The sequence below is a fragment of the Podarcis raffonei genome, chromosome 4 (assembly GCF_027172205.1).
Source record: "Podarcis raffonei isolate rPodRaf1 chromosome 4, rPodRaf1.pri, whole genome shotgun sequence".
NCBI classification, from domain to species: domain Eukaryota; kingdom Metazoa; phylum Chordata; class Lepidosauria; order Squamata; family Lacertidae; genus Podarcis; species Podarcis raffonei.
In genome coordinates this window covers 73,824,411-73,847,646 of record NC_070605.1, presented here as the reverse complement: position 1 = coordinate 73,847,646, position 23,236 = coordinate 73,824,411, and the positions used below count along the sequence as shown (strand labels likewise).

The 23,236-nt window shown below is 42.8% G+C and overlaps 1 protein-coding gene and 1 long non-coding RNA gene across 4 annotated transcripts; one reads left to right on the top strand and one right to left on the bottom strand.

Annotated features, from left to right (window-relative positions):
• Window positions 1-3,390: 3,390 nt before the first annotated feature.
• On the top strand, window positions 3,391-22,118 carry NIPA2 (NIPA magnesium transporter 2). 3 transcript variants are annotated; one of them, XM_053384100.1, is made up of 7 exons: window positions 10,056-10,122; window positions 11,076-11,143; window positions 15,007-15,237; window positions 17,788-17,844; window positions 18,963-19,053; window positions 20,237-20,397; window positions 21,177-22,118. In XM_053384100.1, exons 2-7 carry the CDS (start codon window positions 11,098-11,100, stop codon window positions 21,809-21,811), a joined length of 1,221 nt encoding a protein of 406 aa, XP_053240075.1. In that variant the 5' UTR covers window positions 10,056-10,122; window positions 11,076-11,097; the 3' UTR covers window positions 21,812-22,118. The 3 variants fall into 3 exon arrangements, with proteins under 3 accessions (XP_053240077.1, XP_053240075.1, XP_053240076.1); XM_053384102.1 differs by lacking the exons at window positions 10,056-10,122; window positions 11,076-11,143 and adding an exon at window positions 3,391-3,443; XM_053384101.1 differs by lacking the exon at window positions 10,056-10,122 and having other exon boundaries at window positions 11,070-11,143.
• LOC128411735 (uncharacterized) lies at window positions 6,482-9,952 on the bottom strand. Its single transcript, XR_008329897.1, has 2 exons — window positions 9,861-9,952; window positions 6,482-6,844 (listed from the first exon to the last, which is right to left on the bottom strand). It is a non-coding gene; the product is annotated as an uncharacterized LOC128411735 (long non-coding RNA).
• Window positions 22,119-23,236: the final 1,118 nt, after the last annotated feature.

Sequence of the window (23,236 nt, the reverse complement as noted above, 5' to 3'; positions counted from 1 at the left end):
TGAAATGGCAACAGCAGTTTTTGAAGCTGGCTGAAAAGTAAGGTAAGGAAGCCACCTCTGAATTATGCAGTGGGAGAGAGCACTTCAGGTTACATGCAGAGGCACCTGGTGTGCGAAAGGTAGGCCTAATTATTCATGATTTAGAAGCTGGCTGGAGTAAGCAAGCAGTTTGAGAAAGTTATCAGCTCCTAAGCAGCAGATGTAGCAGTGGAGAGAGGGATAAATAAACACGAGGCACAGCTAACAATAACTTTTAATTTGAAATAATTAAAATGTACCGACACATTCATTACACTAGTGCATGAATATACAGTAGTACCTCGGGTTACAGACACTTCAGGTTACAGACGTTTCAGGTTACAGACTCCGCTAACCCAGAAATAGTATCTCGGGTTAAGAACTTTGCTTTAGGATGAGACCAGAAATCATGCGGTGGCAGCAGGAGGCCCCATTAGCTAAAGTGGTACCTCAGGTTAAGAACGGACCTCTGGAACAAATTAAGTTCTTAACCCGAGGTACCACTGTACCATGGAGATATCCCATTATACCTATTTAGGTTGTCATAGTGATCTTGAATAAGGGACTTGACAAGTCATCATAAATTTTTTAAGGTAAAAGAAACTTAGGAATTAGTTGTCACACTATTATGATTTCTGCTTGCCATACAGAACTATCTCCCCTTTATCTTTCCTATGGCCCCCATGCACTGTTCTAGGGGTTCTTCTGACCCCCTAGAACCAATTGGGGACATGAGGAAAAAGAGGCGAAAGCCCATTGCACTACCCAGACTGGTTGTGAATCTGACCTTTAGAGTTTTGTAGTACTGTATGTTTCTTTTCAGATCTATTGAACTAAAAGGAAACCCAGGTGGGACTTGCCTTTAAAAGGCAATACTTCAGAAGAGCCCTGGCATTCAGAAGCATTGTTGCCTCTTGTGTGCAGAGGCAGAGCATAGCCACATACCCTCCAACCTTTCTCTGACATCCCATTCCATAATGATAACTTTACTATTTATACCCCACACATCTTACTGGGTTGCCCCAGCCACTCTGGGCAGCTTCCAACATATATAAAAACATAATAAAAATATAAAACATTAAAAAAAAACTTCCCTATACAAGATTGCCATCAGATGGCTTGGGAGTTGAATAACTCCATACCCTCCAACATTTCTCCAATGAAAGTAAGGACAACTTAAGGAAAAGTGGGACATTCCAGGATCAAATCAGAAACCGGGATGGCTTTTCTAAATCAGGGACATCTCTGGAAAATTGGTACACTTGGAGGGTCTGTAGCCATTAGGGCTAATGGTCACTGAAAGCTTTGTTGTACATGTATTGGTCGTCTCCTTTTTTTAAAGCTATACGAGATGGTGGCCATCACTGTGTCTAGCGAGACCAAATTCCATAGCTTATGTTGCATTCTTAAATCTGCATTTTTCTCTTGATGCTGCCCCTATTATTTTGCTTTTTAAAGCAAACATCTTTGTTAGGAACAGTGAACTCATAACCGGGCAGAACAAGCTGGTTTAGCAGCAGCTCCTAGCCAGGGAAGGACAGAGGTTGAGGGTCTACTGTTGCATTGCAGCCTAGAAGTAGCCAGACTAATTGCTCACCTATAGCTAAATCATTGGGACTCCCCTCCTATTTCAATGTTTTTAAAATTGTATATTCAATTGAATCTCTTGCTTACTCTCCTATATAAAGTTGGGCCCAATTTTATTAAGTTTGTCTCATTTCTCCCCATGTGCCATTTTGGTGCCCTGGCATCCTACCGTAGTTTTGAACCCTTAGGCCCCACAGGTCTTCCCACAAGCAATTGTTGAGGGGCAACCGGGCTTACATACGCGTGCCCATGTTGTTCTCTTTTCCTAGTTTTCCTTTTCACCCAAGATAGGATCTACAGTTTACATCCACTGACTAAACCTCTTTAATGAGGTCTGAAACCCTCCAGGGCAACTTTTTCCACTATCTTACAGTTGTATCAGGTGCTTAAACTGCTGGCTCATATTTCTCAAATGAACTCTGCCCTTAAGCAATTAGATGCTGGCCAGACAAAAAGCAGTAGCCCCAGGAGACAGAATAAACAACTCACAGCGAGAAGGGCAAATAGCAAGTGTAGCTCTTCCCTGTTTTATGGGTCCATGATAATCATAGAATTATAGGGTTGGAAGGAGACTCCAGGGTCATCTAGTCCAACCCGTTTTGGTATGTTTTCTGTAGATGGGAATTCCACTGGAAACACGCACACATGAGCCATCAGGTATTTAGCGGGTGGCGCTGTGGGTTAAACCACAGAGCCTAGGGCTTGCCAATCAGAAGGTCAGTGGTTCGAATCCCTGCGACAGGGTGAGCTCCCATTGCTCGGTCCCTGCTCCTGCCAACCAAGCAGTTCGAAAGCACATCAAAGTGCAAGTAGATAAATAGGTACCGCTCCGGCGGGAAGGTAAACGGCGTTTCCGTGTGCTGCTCTGGTTCGCCAGAAGCGGCTTAGTCATGCTGGCCACATGACCCGGAAGCTGTACGCCGGCTCCCTCGGCCAATAAAGCGAGATGAGTGCCGCAACCCCAGAGTCGGCCACGACTGGACCTAATGGTCAGGGGTCCCTTTACCTTTACCTAGCGGCCAAGGGCACACCTGTACATGAAATCAAGGACAAAGCGACTGCAAAGCCGCCCATTTGCTACACGTGCCGTTACGCACTCAGTCGAGAGCGGCAGCCGGGTACCCTATATCAAGTACAGCCAGTGGCGTGTAAGTGGTCAGACTGGGAGATCAGGGTTCTAATCCCCACTCCACGAAGCACACCTGGGTTTGACCTTGGGCCAGTCACTGCTGCTCAGCCGGCCTCACAGAGTTGCTGTGAGGATAATACGGGAGGAGTGGGCCGGGGGAAACTGTGCACGCCACCTTAAAGCTAAATAATGCAATATAAACAAATGCAACAGAAATGTAATAAACAAACAAAGCCCCTGCTCCAAAATTCGCGCGCACTTGGCACGACTCCTGAGCAGATTTGCACTGCAAGCTTGGGTGTCTCCCTTACCTCATTTCCCACACACTCCTCCCCGCAAGGAGGAATGGGGAAACTCTCACGTGACATCCCTCCTCACCCCAAAAACATATCCCTTCGGTGAGGCAGCTTCCGCCCGGCTCGTCGCTCCTCCCTTTCCGCCTGGCGTGCCAAGGGAAGGGAGCGAGGGCGCCCGCGGAGTTTCTCGCGTGGGTTTGCGCGGAGGGCGGGCGACGGCGCGGAGCAGCCCAGCACCTGAGCGGGGCTTTCCCCATGGCGACGGCGCGCGCTTGGCAAGGGCGCTTGGCTTCCCCTCGGCCTCCTCCTCCGACGCCTCTTCCTCGTCCGCTGCTGCTTCTCCTCCTCTCCGACGCCGCGGCCCCTCTTCGGGCGGGCGGGATATGAGGAAGAAAGAGGCGCCGCCGTTGCAGGTAACCGGGCTTGGGCCTCCGGCTTCTCTCCGTCTCCCCGCAGAGAAGCGGAGCCGGACCCCGCGCGACTCCGGCCGGCCTCGTGCCCCTGGCCAAGCGGCGCTTTGCTTTAGTTGCCCGGCGTCGCGCGGAGCGTGCAAAGCGGAGGGGATGGTCGTTGCAAGAAGATTTGTGTGGCGCTTGCACGGAGCCAGCGATTGCACGACACTCACACACACACACATACTCTCTCTCCTTGCCACAATATTGTTGTGACCGTTGCATGGTGCGCACTTCCCCGGGGGTTGTTGCGCTTCGGTGGGATGTGATGTCAACTTAACTTTTACGCAGAGAGCAGGCCTGCATGAAATGAATGGAGGCGGGTTAGGCATGGCCACTCATGTCAACGGGTTTACTCTTGAGTAAAAATAAAAGTGAGTGGCGCGTCACCCCAGGGGAGCGACTTCCACTTAAATACGCATTTCGCGAGAGCAGGCTGACGCAGTTGTGATTTGGAGATTTAGCAATCTGATTTATTTATTTTTAAGAGCACGGCTGAGGCAGGATGGCGTGGGCGAAGGAGCTCCAGGAACTATAGCTATCCTTTCTTGGAAGCCTGTGGCTTCATATCTCTCTTACCTCATTTCATTACGATCATTAAAGGCATGTTGGTTAATTTCTAGGTTGCTTCCTGGTCTGCTGTTCTAGTAAGTTGTGGTGTTAAGGAGTGAGCCATGGGATGGATTTCTTCTCATAGTTTGAGTGATTGTATGTCGATATTGTGGGTCTAATATCCTTTTAGGGCATTAGTCTTCAGCCTTTTTAGCCCTAAGACCCACCTTTAGCTCAAACACACTTGGAGACTTGCCTCTATTTATTTTTCCCAATGTGGTGGTGGCACTGTAACCTGCTTTTGGGTGTACGGTGACTCAGTAGTGGGCCAGGACCACCAGTTGAAGATCAGTGCCTTACCTTACACTGCTCAAGAAGTCAAGGTGATACGCCATCCTTTGCCAAAGCAAAATCCAAGAGTGAGTTGTGGGGTCTTCTCCACTGCGTTGCCCATAGGGGTGAATTCATTGCCCTCTGAAGTCTGCCTAGCTATCTCCTTCTGCTAGCTGGTGAAGACTTTGCTATTTCGGTAAGCCTTCACTGGCCATTAGAGAACTTTAATATTATTTTTCTGCCTTGTGTGTTGCTTATTGCTAGTAGTTGTGCTGCTGCTTTTACAGTTGCCATTATTTGTTATAGTTCTACTCTGTCTTTCAGTGAAAAGGCACAAGGTATTTCCTGCCTGCTTTATGTTTTGTTGATTGCATGCTTAAGCCTGGACTCTTTAACTTGTAGGGTCTGTGTTTTGCTGCTGGGTTGAATTGGTAGATTTCGGGGACTTAGTAAAAAACAAAAACCCCAAACAAAGTAGAAGTCTGCTTATACCTGGTTTGAATTGGTTCTGTCAGACCCTGTCCAGAATGTGGTAATTGGGAGGCGAGTTGAGAACCACAGGAATTGATTTGTGGGGTTTCTGCTGTTGCTACAAAGCACTTGCTGGAAAAGATCTGGAGTTTGGGTATTACCAATCAGCTCAAGACACTTAGTTTGCATTTCTGAGATTAAATACCTAGGTGTGGTTGTTCTAGTACTGAAGTTTTTGCCAAGTGGATGAGGTATAATAATAATAATAATAATAATAATAATAATAATAATAATAATTTATTATTTATACCCCGCCCATCTGGCTGAGTTTCCCCAGCCACTCTGGGCGGCTCCCAATCAGTGTTAAAAACAGTACAGCGTTACATATTAAAAACTTCCCTGAACAGGGCTGCCTTAAGATGTCTTCTGAATGTCAGGTAATTATTTATCTCTTTGACATCTGATGGGAGGGCGTTCCACAGGGCGGGCGCCACTACCGAGAAGGCCCTCTGTCTGGTTCCCTGTAGCCTCGCTTCTCGCAATGAGGGAACCGCCAGAAGGCCCTCGGCGCTGGATCTCAGTGTCCGGGCTGAATGATGGGGGTGGAGACGCTCCTTCAGGTATACAGGACCGAGGCCGTTTAGGGCTTTAAAGGTCAGCACCAACACTTTGAATCGTGCTCGGAAACGTACTGGGAGCCAATGCAGATCTCTCAGAACCGGTGTTATGTGGTCCCGGCGGCCACTCCCAGTCACCAGTCTAGCTGCCGCATTCTGGATTAATTGCAGTTTCCGGGTCACCTTCAAAGGTAGCCCCACGTAGAGCGCGTTGCAGTAGTCCAAGCGTGAGATAACTAGAGCATGCACCACTCTGGCGAGACAGTTCGCAGGCAGGTAGGGTCTTAGCCTGTGTACCAGGTGGAGCTGGTAGACAGCTGCCCTGGACACAGAGTTAACCTGCGCCTCCATGGACAGCTGTGAGTCCAAAATGACTCCCAGGCTGCGCACCTGGTCCTTCAGGGGCACAGTTACCCCATTCAAGACCAGGGAATCCCCCACACCAACCCGCTCCCTGTCCCCCAAAAACAGTACTTCTGTCTTGTCAGGATTCAACCTCAATCTGTTAGCCGCCATCCATCCTCCAACCGCCTCCAGGCACTCACACAGGACCTTCACCGCCTTCACTGGTTCTGATTTAAAGGAGAGGTAGAGCTGGGTGTCATCTGCGTACTGATGAACACCCAGTCCAAACCCCCTGATGATCTCTCCCAGCGGCTTCATATAGATATTAAAAAGCAAGTCTGGTGGATAATCCTAATGCCTTTGATATAAGCCTGTTTTGGGGGATTGGTATTCAATCTCCAGGCACTGTACAGGGTTCTGTGGAGTTTCTTGGTCTCATCTTTGCTCCTAGAACAGAATATAGCAGGTATCTTTTATATGTTACACATGTAGAGGTTCCACCCCTTAATGCTTGATCTCATGATGGTCTGACTCCATAATAATATAACAGAACCAGAAAGAATATTATTATTATTATTATTGAGTGTTGACTTGTGGCTTTTTAAAATTTCATACTACTTTGATATTTATTTTGCTTGTAAGATGTTTTGGATGGCATTTGCCCAGAAATGCAGCATAAAGTACTTTAACTAATAATAATTTTAATTATTTGCACATATTTAATCTGGATTTTCATTTTTTAAAACGGAAGGCAGAGTGTAGCATATAAGGATAAAATTAGGTCAAGATCCACAAAAACGTAATTTAAAACATCAGTTTTGTCCAAGTAAAGTGATCGTACATATTAATAGTTTTGCAACCTTAAGGGTGGACTATTATAGAATACTGAATGAGGCTGACATTGAAGAAAGCTCCAATTGACATCAAAAAGTGAGCTGCAGCATGGATGTGAGGAAGTGAGAATAATGTGCAGACTGTTTCGTGGCAATTATGCTGGCTGCCTGAGATCTTCCAGGCCCAAGATGCTTTCAAAGGCCCCACCACCTAGAGAAAAAACATATACCGTATTTTTCGCCCTATAGGACACACTTTTCCCCCTCCAAAAATGAAGGGGAAATGTGTGTGCGTCCTATGGGGCGAATGCAGGCTTTTGCTGAAGCCTGGAGAGGGAGAGGGGTCAGTGCGCACCGACCCCTCTTACTCTCCAGGCTTCAGGAAGCTATCCGCAAGCCTTGGGAGCCTGCGGGAGTTCCCGCCGGTTTCCCAAGGCTTGCGGAGAGCTGCCTGCATCCCGAAGCCCGGGGCGCTCTGAGAAGTGCACTCCGGGCTTTGGGCAGCTCTCCGCAAGCCGTGGGAGCCCGGCGCGACTTCCTGCCGGGCTCCCTAGGCTTGTGGATAGCAGCCTGTTCTCCTGGGAGGAGAATAATTTTTTTTTCTTTATTCCCTCCCTCCAAACTAGGTGCGCCCTATGGGCCGGTGCGCGGTGCGCCCTATGGCGCGAAAAATACGGTATTAGAGATTGTCCTCTGTATGTAAATTACTGATCAGTCCTGCTAGCTCAGCACGTTAAACACTTTGTACCTAAAGCAATATTATTCCCTTATGGGGTATGAGATACTAGAGGCTAGTAGCACTTTATTGTGCAGATTCTCAAAGTTGTAATGGTCCTAGGTTCCCTTTGTGATACGCCTTGTACAAGAGTGTCATGTGACATAGTCATGAAGGGCTTTCTATAATCTTGTAACATGTCCAGACAGAAGTTGCTTTGTTAAGATACAGTAAAAATGTATGCAGCTGAAGTACAGTGGCTTTATAAATACGCTAAGCTAGCACTTTTTGTAGAAGTAGTGAAAATTGGTCTAGTGTTGGGGCTTGGATTGCTGACACTTCCAATGAGTTTTAATTTTGCCGAGCACCTGAAAGTTTGTGGCTGCACCTGAGTATGTAGGATTGAAAGCATTTAAACTATAATTAACATTATTACTTTTATGTTTGTTGTTGTAAAACTACTTAGCCAGCAGGAAACATAACTTTAATTTCTCAGCAGCTGCAACAGCCAGAATCTTAAACCTGTCATCTGTTAGCATCAGCACCTGAGAGGGGTGGTGCTCAGTCTGTAGTCCCCATCTTGGAACTGAGCCTACAATATCTACTCTAATTTGTTTTTGTTATTTCTTCTCCAGCCCCCATTCTTTGTGTAATATATTGTTTGTTGGAAGACTTCTAGAGAACTCAAAATACAGTGGTACCTCGGGTTAAGTACTTAATTCATTCCGGAGGTCTGTACTTAACCTGAAACTGTTCTTAACCTGAAGCACCACTTTAGCTAATGGGGCCTCCTGCTGCTGCTGCGCCGCTGGAGCACAATTTCTGTTCTCATCCTGAAGCAAAGTTCTTGACCCGAGGTAATTCTGGGTTAGCAGAGTCTGTAACCTGAAGCGTATGTAACCTGAGGTACCACTGTATTGCCACTATATTGTGATATTTTGGTTGGTCCCAGTTAAAAGTTTGTGCTCAACCATATACATGTGGATCACCTTTGTTTCCTTAGCTTTCAGAATTATTTCTTCCATAATTTGTTGAAAACGGAGCAGAGTGATTTATTATAGAGCAGTGAAAAACTTTCAAGGGAAGTGCTACTGATAAGGGAGTTCAAAGTAGCAGAGTTAAGGATATATTTGCCACGTGATTTGTATGATTCAGTTGTATGATTCAGTTTTTCTTTGCTATTTTAGAGTAGGTAGGCTAGCATCATAGGAACTTCTGAGTTTTACAGGTTGTAAATCATTCCTTAAGTCTAGTTAGGTACTCTAGAAAACAAATGCATTGTATTTTTCTTCAGTAGGCGATTGTTTGATAGCTTAGAATCACTTGTAGAATTGGAAGGACCAGTATTTGCTTAAAGCAAGGATAACCCCTAAACAGCCTTGGCCCAGTATACCTGAAGGGGTGTCTCCACCCCCATCGTTCAGCCCAGACACTGAGGTCCAGCTCCGAGGGCCTTCTAGTGGTTCCCTCACTGTGAGAAGTGAGGTTGCAGGGAACCAAGCAGAGGGCCTTCTTGGTAGTGGCGCCTGCCCTGTGGAATGCCCTCCCATCAGATGTCAAGGAAATAAACAACTATCTGACTTTTAGAAGACACCTGAAGGCAGCCCTCTTTAGGGAAGTTTTTAATGTCTGTTGTGTTATCACTTTTTTATTATCATTAATTCTGTTGGGAGCCGCCCAGAGTCGCTGGGGAAACCCAACCAGATGAGTGGGATATAAATACTAAATTATTATTATTATTATTATTATTATTATTATTATTAACCCTTCAGATGCTGCCAGACACCAACTGCCATCAGCTCAAGCCAAGAATGGCCAATAGTCAGTGATGATTTGCAGTTGTAGCCCAGCGACATCGAGAGAAGCATTGCCTTCTCACCTGTGGTTTAGGAGAATCAAAAATGAGAAACATGGTATATAACATTCTACTTCCAAGGTGGGGGAACCTTTGCCCATGGCCCCGATTAGGCCTGCCAGGCCATTTTGGCCAAACACCACTCATTGCCCTATGTCTGATATTTTATATAATGTCAGGTGTGTGGCAGGTAAAAGTGGCATTAGCATAGGCGCTGTGCCTATGCTCACATGGTTTGATTTCAAACTGCACAGGCAGAAATGAGTCACCTGATGTCACCGTGATGTCAAGTGAATGACAGGTGGATAACAGCCCACATATCAAACTTGACTTGCAGGGCATAGGGAGATAAGGACCTGGGCCTGCCAAACAGATCCAGCTCCTCACCCTGTTGTACTTCATAGTGACTGAAAATGTTGTTCCAGTCCTTTCCTATCATGAAGCAGCCCCAGCTTTCAACAGGATATATTTTGTTGCAGCCTCACTGTCTCCCTACAGGTTAAGCAAAGGAAAGGGGACAGTTTGGAAGGCAGAAACTTAAGTGTGGCCAGAGGCAACAGCAGAATTGGGGAGCTGCTATCTTGTGATACAGAATAGATAATCTGGGTGTTCCTGGGACACGTAAGCGTTAATGAGGAGGATTCCTCAAATCCCTACCCCCAGGTGGCCGTCTGTGTAACGCTTTGTGCTTCTCCATAATAATGGAGGCATCTTTAGGAGAAGTGAGATGAACCAGGCATGCAAAGTACACTAGATTACTGTTAGCATGCTAACATTCTCCCTTTTATGATGCATGCTCAGTGAGAACATTTAGAGGTCTAGAATTCTTAACATTACCGTCATAGGAATTTTTCGCAGTAAAGTTGGTTACTTGTTTTTGTATTGGGAACATTTACAAATTCAGATCAGCATGAATAATGTAGGAATTCACAGTGAATGCTGCGGCGGATAAGGATATAAATTCAACAGGCAAAGATCATTTTGGAAGCCTGGTTGCGGGGGGGGGGGGATACTTTCTAGTTTTTGCTTGAAAGCTGTGATATTTAGAGATTTTATGGTAAAAAAACAGGCTGTTTTAAAAATCTGTTTATGTGGTCTGCCAGAATGCAGGTGTTTAACACAAAACAATACTGATTTGGGCTAGAAATGTATGGTTAGTGTTATTGCTTGCTGAATTCAGTTATTCCTAGATATCTCTCTTGAAACTTCTTACAAATATAAATTGTAATAGCTCAACAAAAGTCTCATTTAATAGTGCTTCTGAACTTGGGGGTCTCTGGTTAGCTCAGATTCTAGTTACATCAGAAGAGTATCAAACCACGGTTTTATGATCCTAGTTTGCTCAATACAGTGGTACCTCTGGTTACGAACTTAATTCGTTCCGGAGGTCCATTCTTAACCTGAGGTATCACTTTAGCTAGTGGGGCCGCTCTTCTCATCCTGAGGTAAAGTTCTTAACCCGAGGTACTACTTCCGGGTTAGTGGAGTCTGTAACCCGAAGTGTTTGTAACCTGAGGTACCACTGTAACTAGATTTTTTCAATCTCCTCTTGTACGTGAAACTGCAGTGGGTTGGTTAAGGCTTGCTGTGGCTACTGCAGGTAATTTTAAACTTTGGTTTGATGTCACAGGGCTGAACTGGCCTTTTTGTGCTGAAATTAAACAGCAAACATAGTTCAGGATATTTGACTGTAGGAAAATACTAATACCTATTAGTCTTTGAACCCCACTGTAGAGGAGGGAAACACACTTTCTGTAAAGAGCTTTAAAAGAAAAACAAACCCCAGCACAGATCCCCACAATCTGTAAACAAATTAGGGGAGCGCAATACAAAGTTACTGTCTGGCACAGATTGACATTCTTTCTTTTTCAGTGTAGCCTATTTGCTTAGTGAAATGGAAGACAAATGGCTTAAAGAAATGTCTGTAAAATGTCACAAAGGTAAGGGTGTAAAGATCACACAGAAAACTGGATAGGTAGAAGCACAAAATGTATCTCTTGCAGTTAAGATAACATTTGTGTAATGTAGAACTGCAACCTGTTTTTGGAGGGATCTATATGTGCAAGACTGAACCTGAAAGCTTGGGTGTGTTTTAAAAATGATGTGGGAAGACTCGAACAATGGCATTTCAAAATAAGTAATGGTTGTTCTATCTTTAGGAAGTGAATTTTACTTTCTTTTGAAAGAATAAGGCACAGTTGCTAGCCTGAACAAAACCTTGTCCTTCATGTGACAGAAAATGAGGAAAGAAGTCACAAGTTTTCTTTTTATTTTGGAATACATAGGTTTAAATCCTAACCCTACTTCCCTGGGAATAAACCCCATTAAATTCAGTTGGACTTCTGTAGACATGATTAGGTGTAGAATTGCAGGGCTCGGGGAGTAATTCTTTTCAATACAAAAGTAACACAGTTGTTTTGAGACGTCTGTATTTAGCTGAAGAATAAATATAAATATAATAATAAATATAAATAAATATAAATATGTCAGGAGTGCTCTGATGGTGTTTCCTGCTTGGCAGGGGGTTGGACTCGATGGCCCTTGTGGTCTCTTCCAACTCTATGATTCTATGAAATACTGGCATTTGGGGCCATTTGTAACAACGGTTTAATCTCGGTATATGGAATAAGTGCACTTCTTACAGAACTAAGAGTTATGCAAGTATAGGCGAAGAAAAGCCCTGGTGTCTTAAAACAGAAACTCAAAAAGACAAGTTGTTTTCTTCAAAGAGGTTATCCACTAAAGTTTAAAAGGAAGGTAGTTATAATAAGAAGATAAACAGTACAGCTGATTAATACAACACAGTGCATGTTTCTTTCAGTCAGAGATTTCTTCCTGTGTCAGATGTGGAGCGGCTTCAGAAATCTTGTTCACCTTCATTATTATTTATCTTTAAGTCATGTGGCTGAAGCAGGCACCCCCAAACTCGGCCCTCCAGGTGTTTTGGGACTACAACTCCCATCATCTCTAGCTGTGAGTGGTCAGGGATGGTGGGAATCGTAGTCCCAAAACACCTGGAGGGCCGAGTTTGGGGGTGCTTGGGCTGAAGTATTGCCTGGGAACAATACCTCTCCTACTCTTTGGAGTTGATTCTTGCCACGCCTGGCATGTGTAAATGAGGTTCCAGAATGAATTTGTTTGAAGCTGCAAGATTCTTTAATCTTGTACTTTGAAGGAAAGCTTACCAGTGTATTAGTGCAATTATTCACAGCATACAAATAATTCTAAGTGTAAACCTTCCAGGGTGTTGCAAAATTTAATCCTCAGGATTGCCTAGACAGGATTTGTAGTTAGGGAGTCACTGCCAATTTAGAAGTTGTACATCGGGAAATGTCATAATTGAATAATGAGTGTATTATTATGTGTAAGTTGCATATGTTGTAGAGAAAGCAATTGTACATATTTAATACAAAACCCAGAAGGGAACCTGAAATAAAAAAGCAGTAAATCTACTATTATAGCTTTCACACCGCATAAAAATGATGTTACAGTCACTGTAACATTATATGCTTGACATTTTGTGTATTTTAAAGTATGGCTGTGAATTTTTCTTCGTTTATTTTTCATTAACCTCTGAGGTTTGTTTTTGCAATCATGTAGTGTTTAAATTTTACTAAATAAATAAATAAATGCTGTAAGTTGCACGGCTGGGGTTCTGCACAAGACATTCATGGGGTGTGACACCTTGAGAACACAGGCCCGCAAACCCATGTTTGGAAAGTGTCGTCGTTCAAGCTCACCAACCTGAACTGTGTGCATCGTACTATGTTAGGGCACTGAACATAATATTTTTGTGATAAAATGAAGATGGGAGGTACCTAATATATCCTGTCTCCAGGAGAATATAGTAAGATCATTGAGCAGAAATGGAACCTTGAATCTGGTAAACATATGCCCCAAATATTTGACCAGATAAGTAAGTTAATGACCCTAAACTAGGAATCTGTGATGTGGAGTTGCTAATGAGGTGTATAAGGTATTGCATAGTTTAACTCAGTGCTATTAGTGCACTAAGAGGGGACGCGGGTGGCGCTGTGGGTAAAAGCCTCAGCGCCTAGGGCTTGCCGATCGAAAGGTTGGCGGTTCGAATCCCCGCGGCGGGGTGCGCTCCCGTTGCTCGGTCCCAGCGCCTGCCAACCTAGCAGTTCAAAAGCACCTCCAGGTGCAAGTAGATAAATAGGGACCGCTTTCTAGCGGGAAGGTAAACGGCGTTTCCGTGTGTGGCTCTGGCTCGCCAGAGCAGCGATGTCATGCTGGCCACGTGACCCGGAAGTGTCTCCGGACAGCGCTGGCCCCTGGCCTCTTAAGTGAGATGGGCGCACAACCCCAGAGTCTGTCAAGACTGGCCCGTACGGGCAGGGGTACCTTTACCTTTACCTTTTATTAGCACACTCTCTCTGTACCATAGCCAACAGAAAAGCTGTTGCATACTGAGGTTCAGCTTCAGATAGCTCTATCAGTGACACTGTGAATTTCAGAGACTAAACCAGTTGACTTCTCTTGCTGGAAATCAGACTCTCTTGTAACAATCAAATGTGTTTGTCAGGCAAGAGACTGTCTCTTGTAAGGTTCTTTCAATTTTCCACCTCTATTCTTACAGTGAAGGTGTTCCCCAAACAAGTTATTTTCTCTACTAATTTGATCTGCTCCTGGAAAAAAGGCAGCAGCTGCCTGTTCCATGTTTCATGTACCTACTTGTCTGATATATATTTTTCCCCAAGCTGGAAATAATTGACTTCTGTTTCTTCATATCTCACATTGTGCATTACATCTTTTGCATAACAAGGTGGGATTGTGGCTTCTGACAAGGAGTTTGATCATTTGTGTTACAGAAAGGTTTTCCTTTTGGCTGAGTCCAGTATCAAAGGACATCAAAAGGGGAAAATATTCCTTTACCTTCACATAGAGCTAGGCCTACTGCTGCATGTACTGTCATTTTACTGCCTACTTCCTTTTTGTAGCTTTATTTTCATAGTCTATATGTACCTGTACACCTAAGGTGTACAAGGTGGCTGATTTGCTTCCTCTTCCCTTGCTGTGCACCAGCAGCACACAGCCATTGCAGGATTATAATCACAATTTATTATTATTAAACCCTGACCTGTCCTTCAGCTGAAGTCACCAGTGATATCAGCTGATGGGAATGGTTTTGAGAGAAATGGCTTCACGGGCCAAACTGGGACTCCGTGGTGTGTCAGAGGTTCCCCATTCCTGCTATACTGCAAGTATAGTATAAGATTCAATTTAAGGATTTTGTTTTCTTGTATGGAACGGTTAATTTTGGATATGCCGATGTATGTCATTGTAAAACAAGATATGCAGTGTGATCCTATGCATGTTTAACAAGAAGCAAGTTTCTGTGTTCAGTGGTACCTACTCACAGGAAAATGTGCCTATGATTGCTCCTTAGTTTAATGGCTTTTTTTCCCTTAAGATCTGTTGCTTTTCTCACTAATGTTATCCTTGTAATGCTTTTAAGTTTATCCCGTGTACCCTGTACCTGCATTTTAGTTTCAAAGAAGTGGAGCTGCCCCAGTTCCTGGTGGCTTGCATTTTCTTTCTTTCTTATGAAATAGACAGGTGCATTGAAGTCCCAGCAGTTATTCAGAGCACATGTTCGTATGAAGACCGTTTGCCCTCAGGAGAGTTGGAGGACAGTTGGGTGCTCCCAGAGGGCTGTGTGTATGGCTGTCCCCTTCCACTGAAGCAAATCCGGAAACTTCGGGGGGGGCATGCATCATGTGCACAAAAGAACTGTCTCTCTTGCTGAACCTTATTGTAATGATTTTTGTTTTATTTTTAGGTTTTGATTTGGCATCGCCTTGCCTCCAGTACCAGCAACAGCTGTGCTCCTTGATCAATGTGACGGTCTGGAATGCTTCAGCAACTGACGAAATGATTGAGGGTAGCGGAAGATATGATTTTTACATTGGTCTGGTATTGGCAATGAGCTCCAGCCTTTTCATTGGTGGGAGTTTCATCCTGAAGAAGAAAGGTCTCCTTCGATTGGCTAGGAAGGGCTCCATGAGAGCAGGTAAAAGTTTGCTTGAACGGGGAAAAATGTTTAAGGGAAAACATGAACTTTGAGCCCAGATCTTGGCTGTAACTTGAAGCATATACAAAATCTTTCATATGACGTTTTCTACAATTGTATGCAGAATTTAGCATATGGGACAGAATTCTGAGAATCCCCACTACGTTTTTTATTTAATTAAAAAGAGCCAGTTTACGCCCTTTTGGTTTTAAGAGTTGAAAAAGTGAAAGATGGAGGCAGCTTAACATGATGCAGGAAAGGAGATCTGTTTCTCCATAGCTGAGAACCATGTGGCAGTTGTGTAAATCCGAGAGCTGTGACTGGGTCAGTACGAATCATAGAATTCCAGAGTTGGAAGGGACCCCAAGAGTTATCTAGTCCAACCCCCTGGAATGCAGGAATCTCAGCTAGACCATACATATGGACTGAAATGTTACTCCTTATAGTGTTCACAATGGAAGCATGTGGTAGACAAGCTGGGATATAACTCTTCTGCACTATTTACAGTGTTCAAGGAGTGAAGTAACACCACCCCCTTGGTTCTCCAGTCGCGTTTCACTAACCATAGCATGTCTATGCCCAACCCCTATATTTTGACGTAATTCTAAAAACCGAAACCCCCTCCTCCCAAGGATACCTCAAACTCAGGGTGTCTGAAAACACACATGTATTTTGCTCTTATTTATGCAAATATTTTATGGATTTGGGGCTTCCTTGAGGCAAAACTTTTTCTGCTTGGTGTTTAAAAGTGTCTCATGAATTTTGTAGTGTAATACAGTGGTACCTCGGGTTAAGTACTTAATTCATTCCGGAGGTCCATTCTTAACCTGAAACTGTTCTTAACCTGAAGCAACACTTTAGCTAATGGGGGCTCCTGCTGCCACCACACTGCCGGAACATGATTTCTGTTCTCATTCTGAAGCAAAGTTCTTAACCTGAGGTACTATTTCTGGGTTAGCGGAGTCTGTAACCTGAAGCGTATGTAACCTGAGGTACCACTGTACATGATTTCTGTTCTCATTCTGAAGCAAAGTTCTTAACCCAAGGTACTATTTCTGGGTTAGCGGAGTCTGTAACCTGAAGCGTATGTAACCTGAGGTACCACTGTAATCCCTTCGACTAAACGGTCTTCCTACCAGAGTACGCTGAATCATTATATTTTCACGTTACAGAGTTAATAAATTGGGTTAACTTCAGCTGTTTTTAAAGACGTTAACTATTTTGAAACATGCATATTTAAAACAATTTGCATGCTATCAATGCTAGCATGTGTACATTTTGGCAGGATGGTTGAGCTTTTCATGATGCAAATTGGTACCTACTCTGCTTACGTGGCAGCAAAAGCTGTGTGAAACACACAGACTTGTACTGCTCTGAGATCTCTGTGGATTTTTATAGTTCTATAGTTTTGTTTTGTCAAACAAAACGTAACAAACCTTTTAAAAACGTATGGCTCCTTAAATTCCTTGAGAGGTGGGGATGCAACAATGGTTTGTGAGGTTTCAGGTCAAGGAAAATGGTGGCCCAAAGTTCATTAAATGAGAAGGGGCTTCTGTGCAAACTGCATACCTAATGTTTTCTGAATATTTTTTGCTTTTGCCAGTTGAAAAATAGGATTAAAATAAAAGTAGAAATCGATGTTGTTGAGTAGATAAGGAAGGTTTTATTATCTGACCTTGGAGAGACCTGGCTTTTATCCAGAGGACAAAGCAGCTAGTTCTGCCCATCCAAAAATTCTTTGGGCTTACGATAGACTTCAGCATTGCAATGTAGAAATGAGGCACCCTTTTTTTTAGGGAAGTAACTTTGAAAATATTTATATAATTAAAGCATAGTAATGAATTTGTATATTCAGTTCTCTCTTTTTTTCTCTGGGCCGATACACCGATTTGCATTTTAAAAACAATCTTTTGGAATATAACAAAACGCAAGGAATATAAAGTTACACAAAGCCAATGCTAAGGAAATTATCCCTATTTTATTAATTTCCTGTGTTGCAGTGGGTTGGGCTAGATGATCCTCAGGGTCCCTTCCAACTCTACAATTCTATGATTCTGGCAACATTTGTCCATGCATAATGCAAATATATCTGATCTGAAACTATGCCATGTAACCCTAACTTTGGATATTGTATTTTCACTCACAGAAGAGTCAGGGCTTTATTGCACAGAAGCTCCTTCATTTCACTGTAGGAGTGTTCTGCTTGGAAGACAGACATTCTTGAGCTGCATTTCATCAGTGCATGCATGTAATCTGAAATATTGCAAAACTTTTTTCTAGCATCCTGAGGACTGCCTTGTAAATCGAGTAAAAGATGGTAACAATAGTAATATCCAAATATTGGACCCAAGAGTTTTCCAGCACCTTGGATTGGGCAAAGCAACATTATTCCAGAACTATTTTTTTAAAGTATTTCAGTCATCGTATTAAAAAGCTTTTATTGACTAGTATTGTATTTTTTTTAAAAAAACCTGAACCTTTAAAAACCTAAAATATAATAGTAGCATTGTGTATCACAGTAACTTTCCCCCCCTTTTCTTAAAAAACTAGGACAAGGTGGCCATGCATACCTTAAGGAGTGGCTATGGTGGGCTGGACTCTTGTCAAGTAAGTTAAGCTAACATACTTTTTTTTTTTAGTCCTCTTTGGTTATCTGTGAATCCAGTCAAGACTGCTTTGAGAGTTGGCACTGTCTGGGGGCTCAGAAAGGTCCATCACTGACCTCGTGTGACCTTGAGAAGCTTGGCACTTCAGGGCCAGTCACTCATCTCACTTCCTCTTTGCTGTAGATACCTGGTGGCATTGGGAGAGAGGTCTCTCCTTATGGGATTAGACAATCTGCAGCAGTTCCGCAGGAGGCAGCTGCAGATCTCCCCCCCCCCCAAAAGACACAATGTCTGATGCTTAGCAGTGCACGCCTTTTGAGTGCTGTCTGGGCTCCCATAATAATCCCCTGCCATCAGATAAAACATGGCTGCGAGGAGGAGGGAGTAAGGCGAGTGATTGGCGGCGGTGGCGGCAACCAACGGTCGTGTTACATGGGGGCTCTGGCAGCACACCAGGTGAGGAACAGGTCAGCAACACCCGGCAAGGGCTCAATGGTGGCATGTGGCAATATCTCTGAACCCCCAAAAGGAGGAAGAGAATGATCTTAAGAGTGGAATGCCAGTAAAGGAACATAGAAAAGTAGTGCAGGTATTGTGAAAGAATTTGAAGACTGGGTGGGGAAGTAACGCAGGGCTCTAGGACAGAATGAGGCTGAATTCTGGAGAGGAAATGGAAAGATGTGGCTTTGGAGGCAGGAAACCATATGTTGTGACACAAACGCCCATTCATTTGTGCTGCTGAGTGTTTAGATTTCATTTCGATTGGGGAGAATGATCAGTTCCAATTTCTGCTAGCTTCCAATTCAGTATAATCCAGATCACTTTCCGACTCCACAAGGGGGAATTGAGAAAATGCCCCTCGTATTGTAAACCATAGATTTGTTTTACCTCAAGTAGTGGAGCGTTGTAATGAGAACTGGAAAGGTGACCCCAAACTGAAAGGCATTCTTGTGTTAAAAATTCCTAAGAAGTTGGCTTTGAATTTTCCTGTTTAGGGATTTCCTTGTTGATAAAAGCTGCTTTTTATGCATTTTGGTTTTCATCTGCAGGGGTGGGTGGTCAGCCTGAGCTTTCGAAAGCTTATCTGAAACTTGTCCCCTTTTGTATTTTAATTTGTAGTGGGAACTGGCGAAGTTGCGAACTTTGCTGCCTATGCATTTGCACCGGCTACGTTGGTGACTCCCTTAGGGGCTCTAAGTGTTCTTGTAAGGTAAGGAATATGGCATTTTCAGAGGCAGTATGGTTGCATTTGCTAGTAAGTCCATACTTATGTGTGAGTATGCACAAAAACGTGTTTAAGTCTGTTAGCCTCTTATTCCAATTTCTCCTGAACTCCCCCACCCCAATTGCCTTAATTTTATATACTTAAGATTTTTTAAAATCTCCATTATCTTCTTGATTGCCACTTCTCTGACTTTAAACATACTCCTAGATACAGGTGGGTAGCCGTGTTGGTCTGCCGTAGCCGAAACAAAATAAAAAAATTCTTTCCATTGGCACCTTAGAGACCAACTAAGTTTGTTATTGGTAAGAGCTTTCATGTGCATGCTCAGTTCTTCCAATAACAAACTTAGTTGGTCTCTAAGGTGCTACTGGATGGAATTTTTTTATTTTAAACATATTCGTTGGTTTGAAACCCTTACAGGCTGGCTTATATATTTATCACCAGCCTTTACCATTTTTTATGCTGCGTTTTTATTTTATCTTTAGTCTTGACTTGCATTTAATGCCTTATTAATGGAGGCAGCAAAATCTGTTTGCATGTTTACTCAAAAAGTAGCCCATCTTTATTCAATGAGGCATACACCCAGGTAAGCATGCATATGATTGCAGCCTAAATCAGTCACTTGTTTTCTGAATAAGATCACATCCCAGAGTAATTGAAGCTAATAAAGAATCCATCTGTAGGTCTATGGTTAGGATTATTTGCCCAGTGTGCAATATTTTCAGTTTAACATGAGATTTGCCATTTTATCAGTTTGGTGTGTTTCATTGTTTTGAATTATTTGGTCTCATTTGCAGCCGCAATCATCGCACTGCCACCCCATGAATAAATTGTATACAATTTATGGGTGGTTTTTGGATAGAAATTTATTGATTGAGTTTTATTAATCGTATCAACTTAAATCAAGGTCCTGTTAGACACTGTTCGGTAGTTTGTATTGATTGTAACCAGTTGCTGTGTTTCTCATTTTGGAGATAAACTGTATCATTGTAGCTTTAAAACATTAAAAATTCAAACACATTATCTGTCGAAAAACAGATTGCAAAGACTTTGTGTGTATCTTGCTCTTTAACCTTGTCAGAATCCCCAAGACGGTTTTTGGTATTAAAAATAATAATAATGGAGCAATTCAAATTTACAACATGGATTTATATTTTTTATGTTTCAGTGCCATTCTCTCATCGTACTTTTTAAATGAAAAGCTCAATCTGCATGGAAAAGTTGGGTGTTTGTTAAGTGTACTGGGTACAACTGTGATGGTAATTCATGCACCCCAAGAAGAGGCAGTGGAAACTTTGAATGAAATATCCCACAAGCTGGGTGATCCAGGTGAGAGAGCCCTGCACTCTGTTTGGTAAAGTAAGGAGCAGTAGAGAAATGCACAGTTCATAGGAATACAATCTTATCTTGGAAGTCGAACAGAATCCGTTCCAGAAGTCCATTCGACTTCCAAAGCATTTGAAAACCAAATTGTGGCTTCTGATTGGCTGCAGGAAACTCCTGCAGCCAATCAGAAGCTGTGGAAGCCCTGTCAGATGTTCGGGTTCCAAAAGAATGGAACAATCACTTCTGGGTTTGCGATTTGTTGGAGCCAAAACGGCTGAGTTCCAGGGTATGACTGTATTGTATGACTTTGAACAAGGTGTCTGAAAACTAGATTTAGGTATGCACCCCCAACTGTTCAAAAGAACCACAGGAGCTTTTAAGAGAAGTTTGCGTTTTACAATATACAGTACAGCCATGTGCTTTGTGCTTCCCCTGCCACAGCTAGCTGCAATGTTTTTAACAGTAGTTCAATACTGTTTGCTTGAACTAAAGACCTAACTGGTTTACAAAAGGCAATCTAAAATACTCATCAAATACCAATGAGAAATTAACATTAAAAACAAGTTGCTAAATAAAAAAAACTTCAAATATAAAACCAGCAATTTAAAAACAGTTCTGCCTCCTAAAATCACATGTTAAAATTCCATTCTCTGGCATTAAACTCAAAATTAGGAAGCCCCTTCCCCTTTACTGAGCATCAGACTCCCTCCCCCCAAAGCCTTAGCTCATACAGAGTAATAAAACGTGAATTGTGGCTGATGTGATTTCTCTTTATGTTGCAGGTTTTGTGGTCTTTGCCACATTTGTTGTCATTGTGTCCTTAATAATGATCTTTGTGGTGGGACCACGGCATGGACAAACCAACATTCTTGTGTACATAACAATATGCTCAGTCATTGGAGCTCTGTCTGTTTCCTGTGTAAAAGGCTTGGGCATCGCTATAAAGGAACTTTTTGCTGGGAAGCCCGTGCTGACGCATCCTTTATCCTGGATTCTGCTGCTAAGTCTTATTGTCTGCGTCAGCACGCAGATCAACTATTTAAATCGAGCCCTGGATATATTCAACACGTCCCTCGTGACACCAATCTATTATGTATTCTTCACAACATCTGTTTTAACTTGCTCCGCTATCCTCTTCAAAGAGTGGCAACACATGGCAGCTGACGACGTTATTGGCACTCTTAGCGGCTTTCTCACTATAATAGTGGGGATATTTCTATTGCATGCCTTTAAGGATGTCAGCTTCACCCTAGCAAACTTGCCCGTGTCTTTACGTAAAGATGACAGAGGAATAAACGGCTCTTTGCCAAACACATACGAACGCTTTAACGACGAAGAAAGTGGAAGCCGTGTAGGTGATCTGCAGTCCACAGAGGGAATAGCCTCTAGGAGAAACGGAAACCTGGGAGCATCTTAAGAAGAGAGCAATTCTGTAACTGTGTTTTGTTGTGGAATGTCATTTTTAAGTGCTTGTCAGAAACAAATGTATTTAAACCGTATGTATAGACAATCGTTTGTTTTTAGGTTTGACTAGCTTGGACCAAGAACAGTGGTGGATTTTTATTTGCCTTACTTTTCATTTAAAAAAATAATAATAATACTAAAGGACTTCAAAAACATGTTTTGCTAAATTACCTGTGAACATGTAAAATACTAATTTTTTTGTTTAGGACTTATTGCACTAATGACAATTTTAACAAATAAAATGCTTTATTTCTGCATGAGTGAGAGGTGAATTGACACATACCTGGCCATCTTTTTGTGCTGCTTTCCTAAATTAGTTAGGTAGCCTTGCGTTTCAGTGTATGGAACAACTGTTAATTTACTCATACATTCAGGGAATGGAATTAGGTGAAACCCACTGAACCTTGTGTAAAGTTTGCCTTCTCCCAGCTGGAAGAAACCTTGAGCTGCAACCTTAATCTACATAGATTAAAAGCAGAAAAATGCTGTTACTATAAAGAGGTTCTTTTTATGTGACGCATTAGATACCATCTACACCCACTCATTTGTGTTAACAGATTATAGGCCCAGTTTAGATATAACATATGGTTCGGCATGAGGCTTGTTTGCTCTGCACTGTATTATGAAGAAACAAACCTGCTTTTGCTAAACATTTCCACAGTGCTTTTCAAGTAAAAACAACAGTTCACCTGCATCATAGCCACCCTGTAAGTTTAAACCAAAGCCAGCTTTGATTAACCACATTGTAGAGAGATGCCTTTTGTCTTCTTTCTCACCAATGTAGTTCCTAATTAGTGCTATTTAGAGCAACTCTGCCCTGTTTTCCATGGGAACTAAGACTTCTTGTTGACCTAAAAATGAAGTTCAGCACAGGTTTTAAGCATATGTCATTAACTATTGACATGCAGATAGGGAGTCTATATTAAACAAAATGGGGTGTGTGTGTGAAGGCAATACATTTATGCCTAGAAGCTTTTTATACAGCTGACTAGAGAAGGATAAACAGGGCGACAACACATTCCTTCTGTTTTATGAACAGCTTAGGTCTTAAAAGGAAGACAAGGATATGTAACGAAAGCATCAGAGACCACCAGGACTAAAACTAGTAGTGCTTTTAAAACATACACATTTTCCATCTTGCAGCAGAACCACAAGGAGGGAACCAAGAAGCTTTTGCAACTTCTCATTGTCTGGTTCTGCCTAATCTTAAAACCATGCATTTTGAAACTGGCATGTTTCAAATGAACCATAGGTGAGATTGATTAATCACTGGCCAGGTAGGGTTCAGGCAGCAGACTAAACTGGTTAATCTAAACCGCTCTTAAAACACAGCAGAAGAGGACATGTGCCGTAATCATGACACAATAAAGCATGGTCC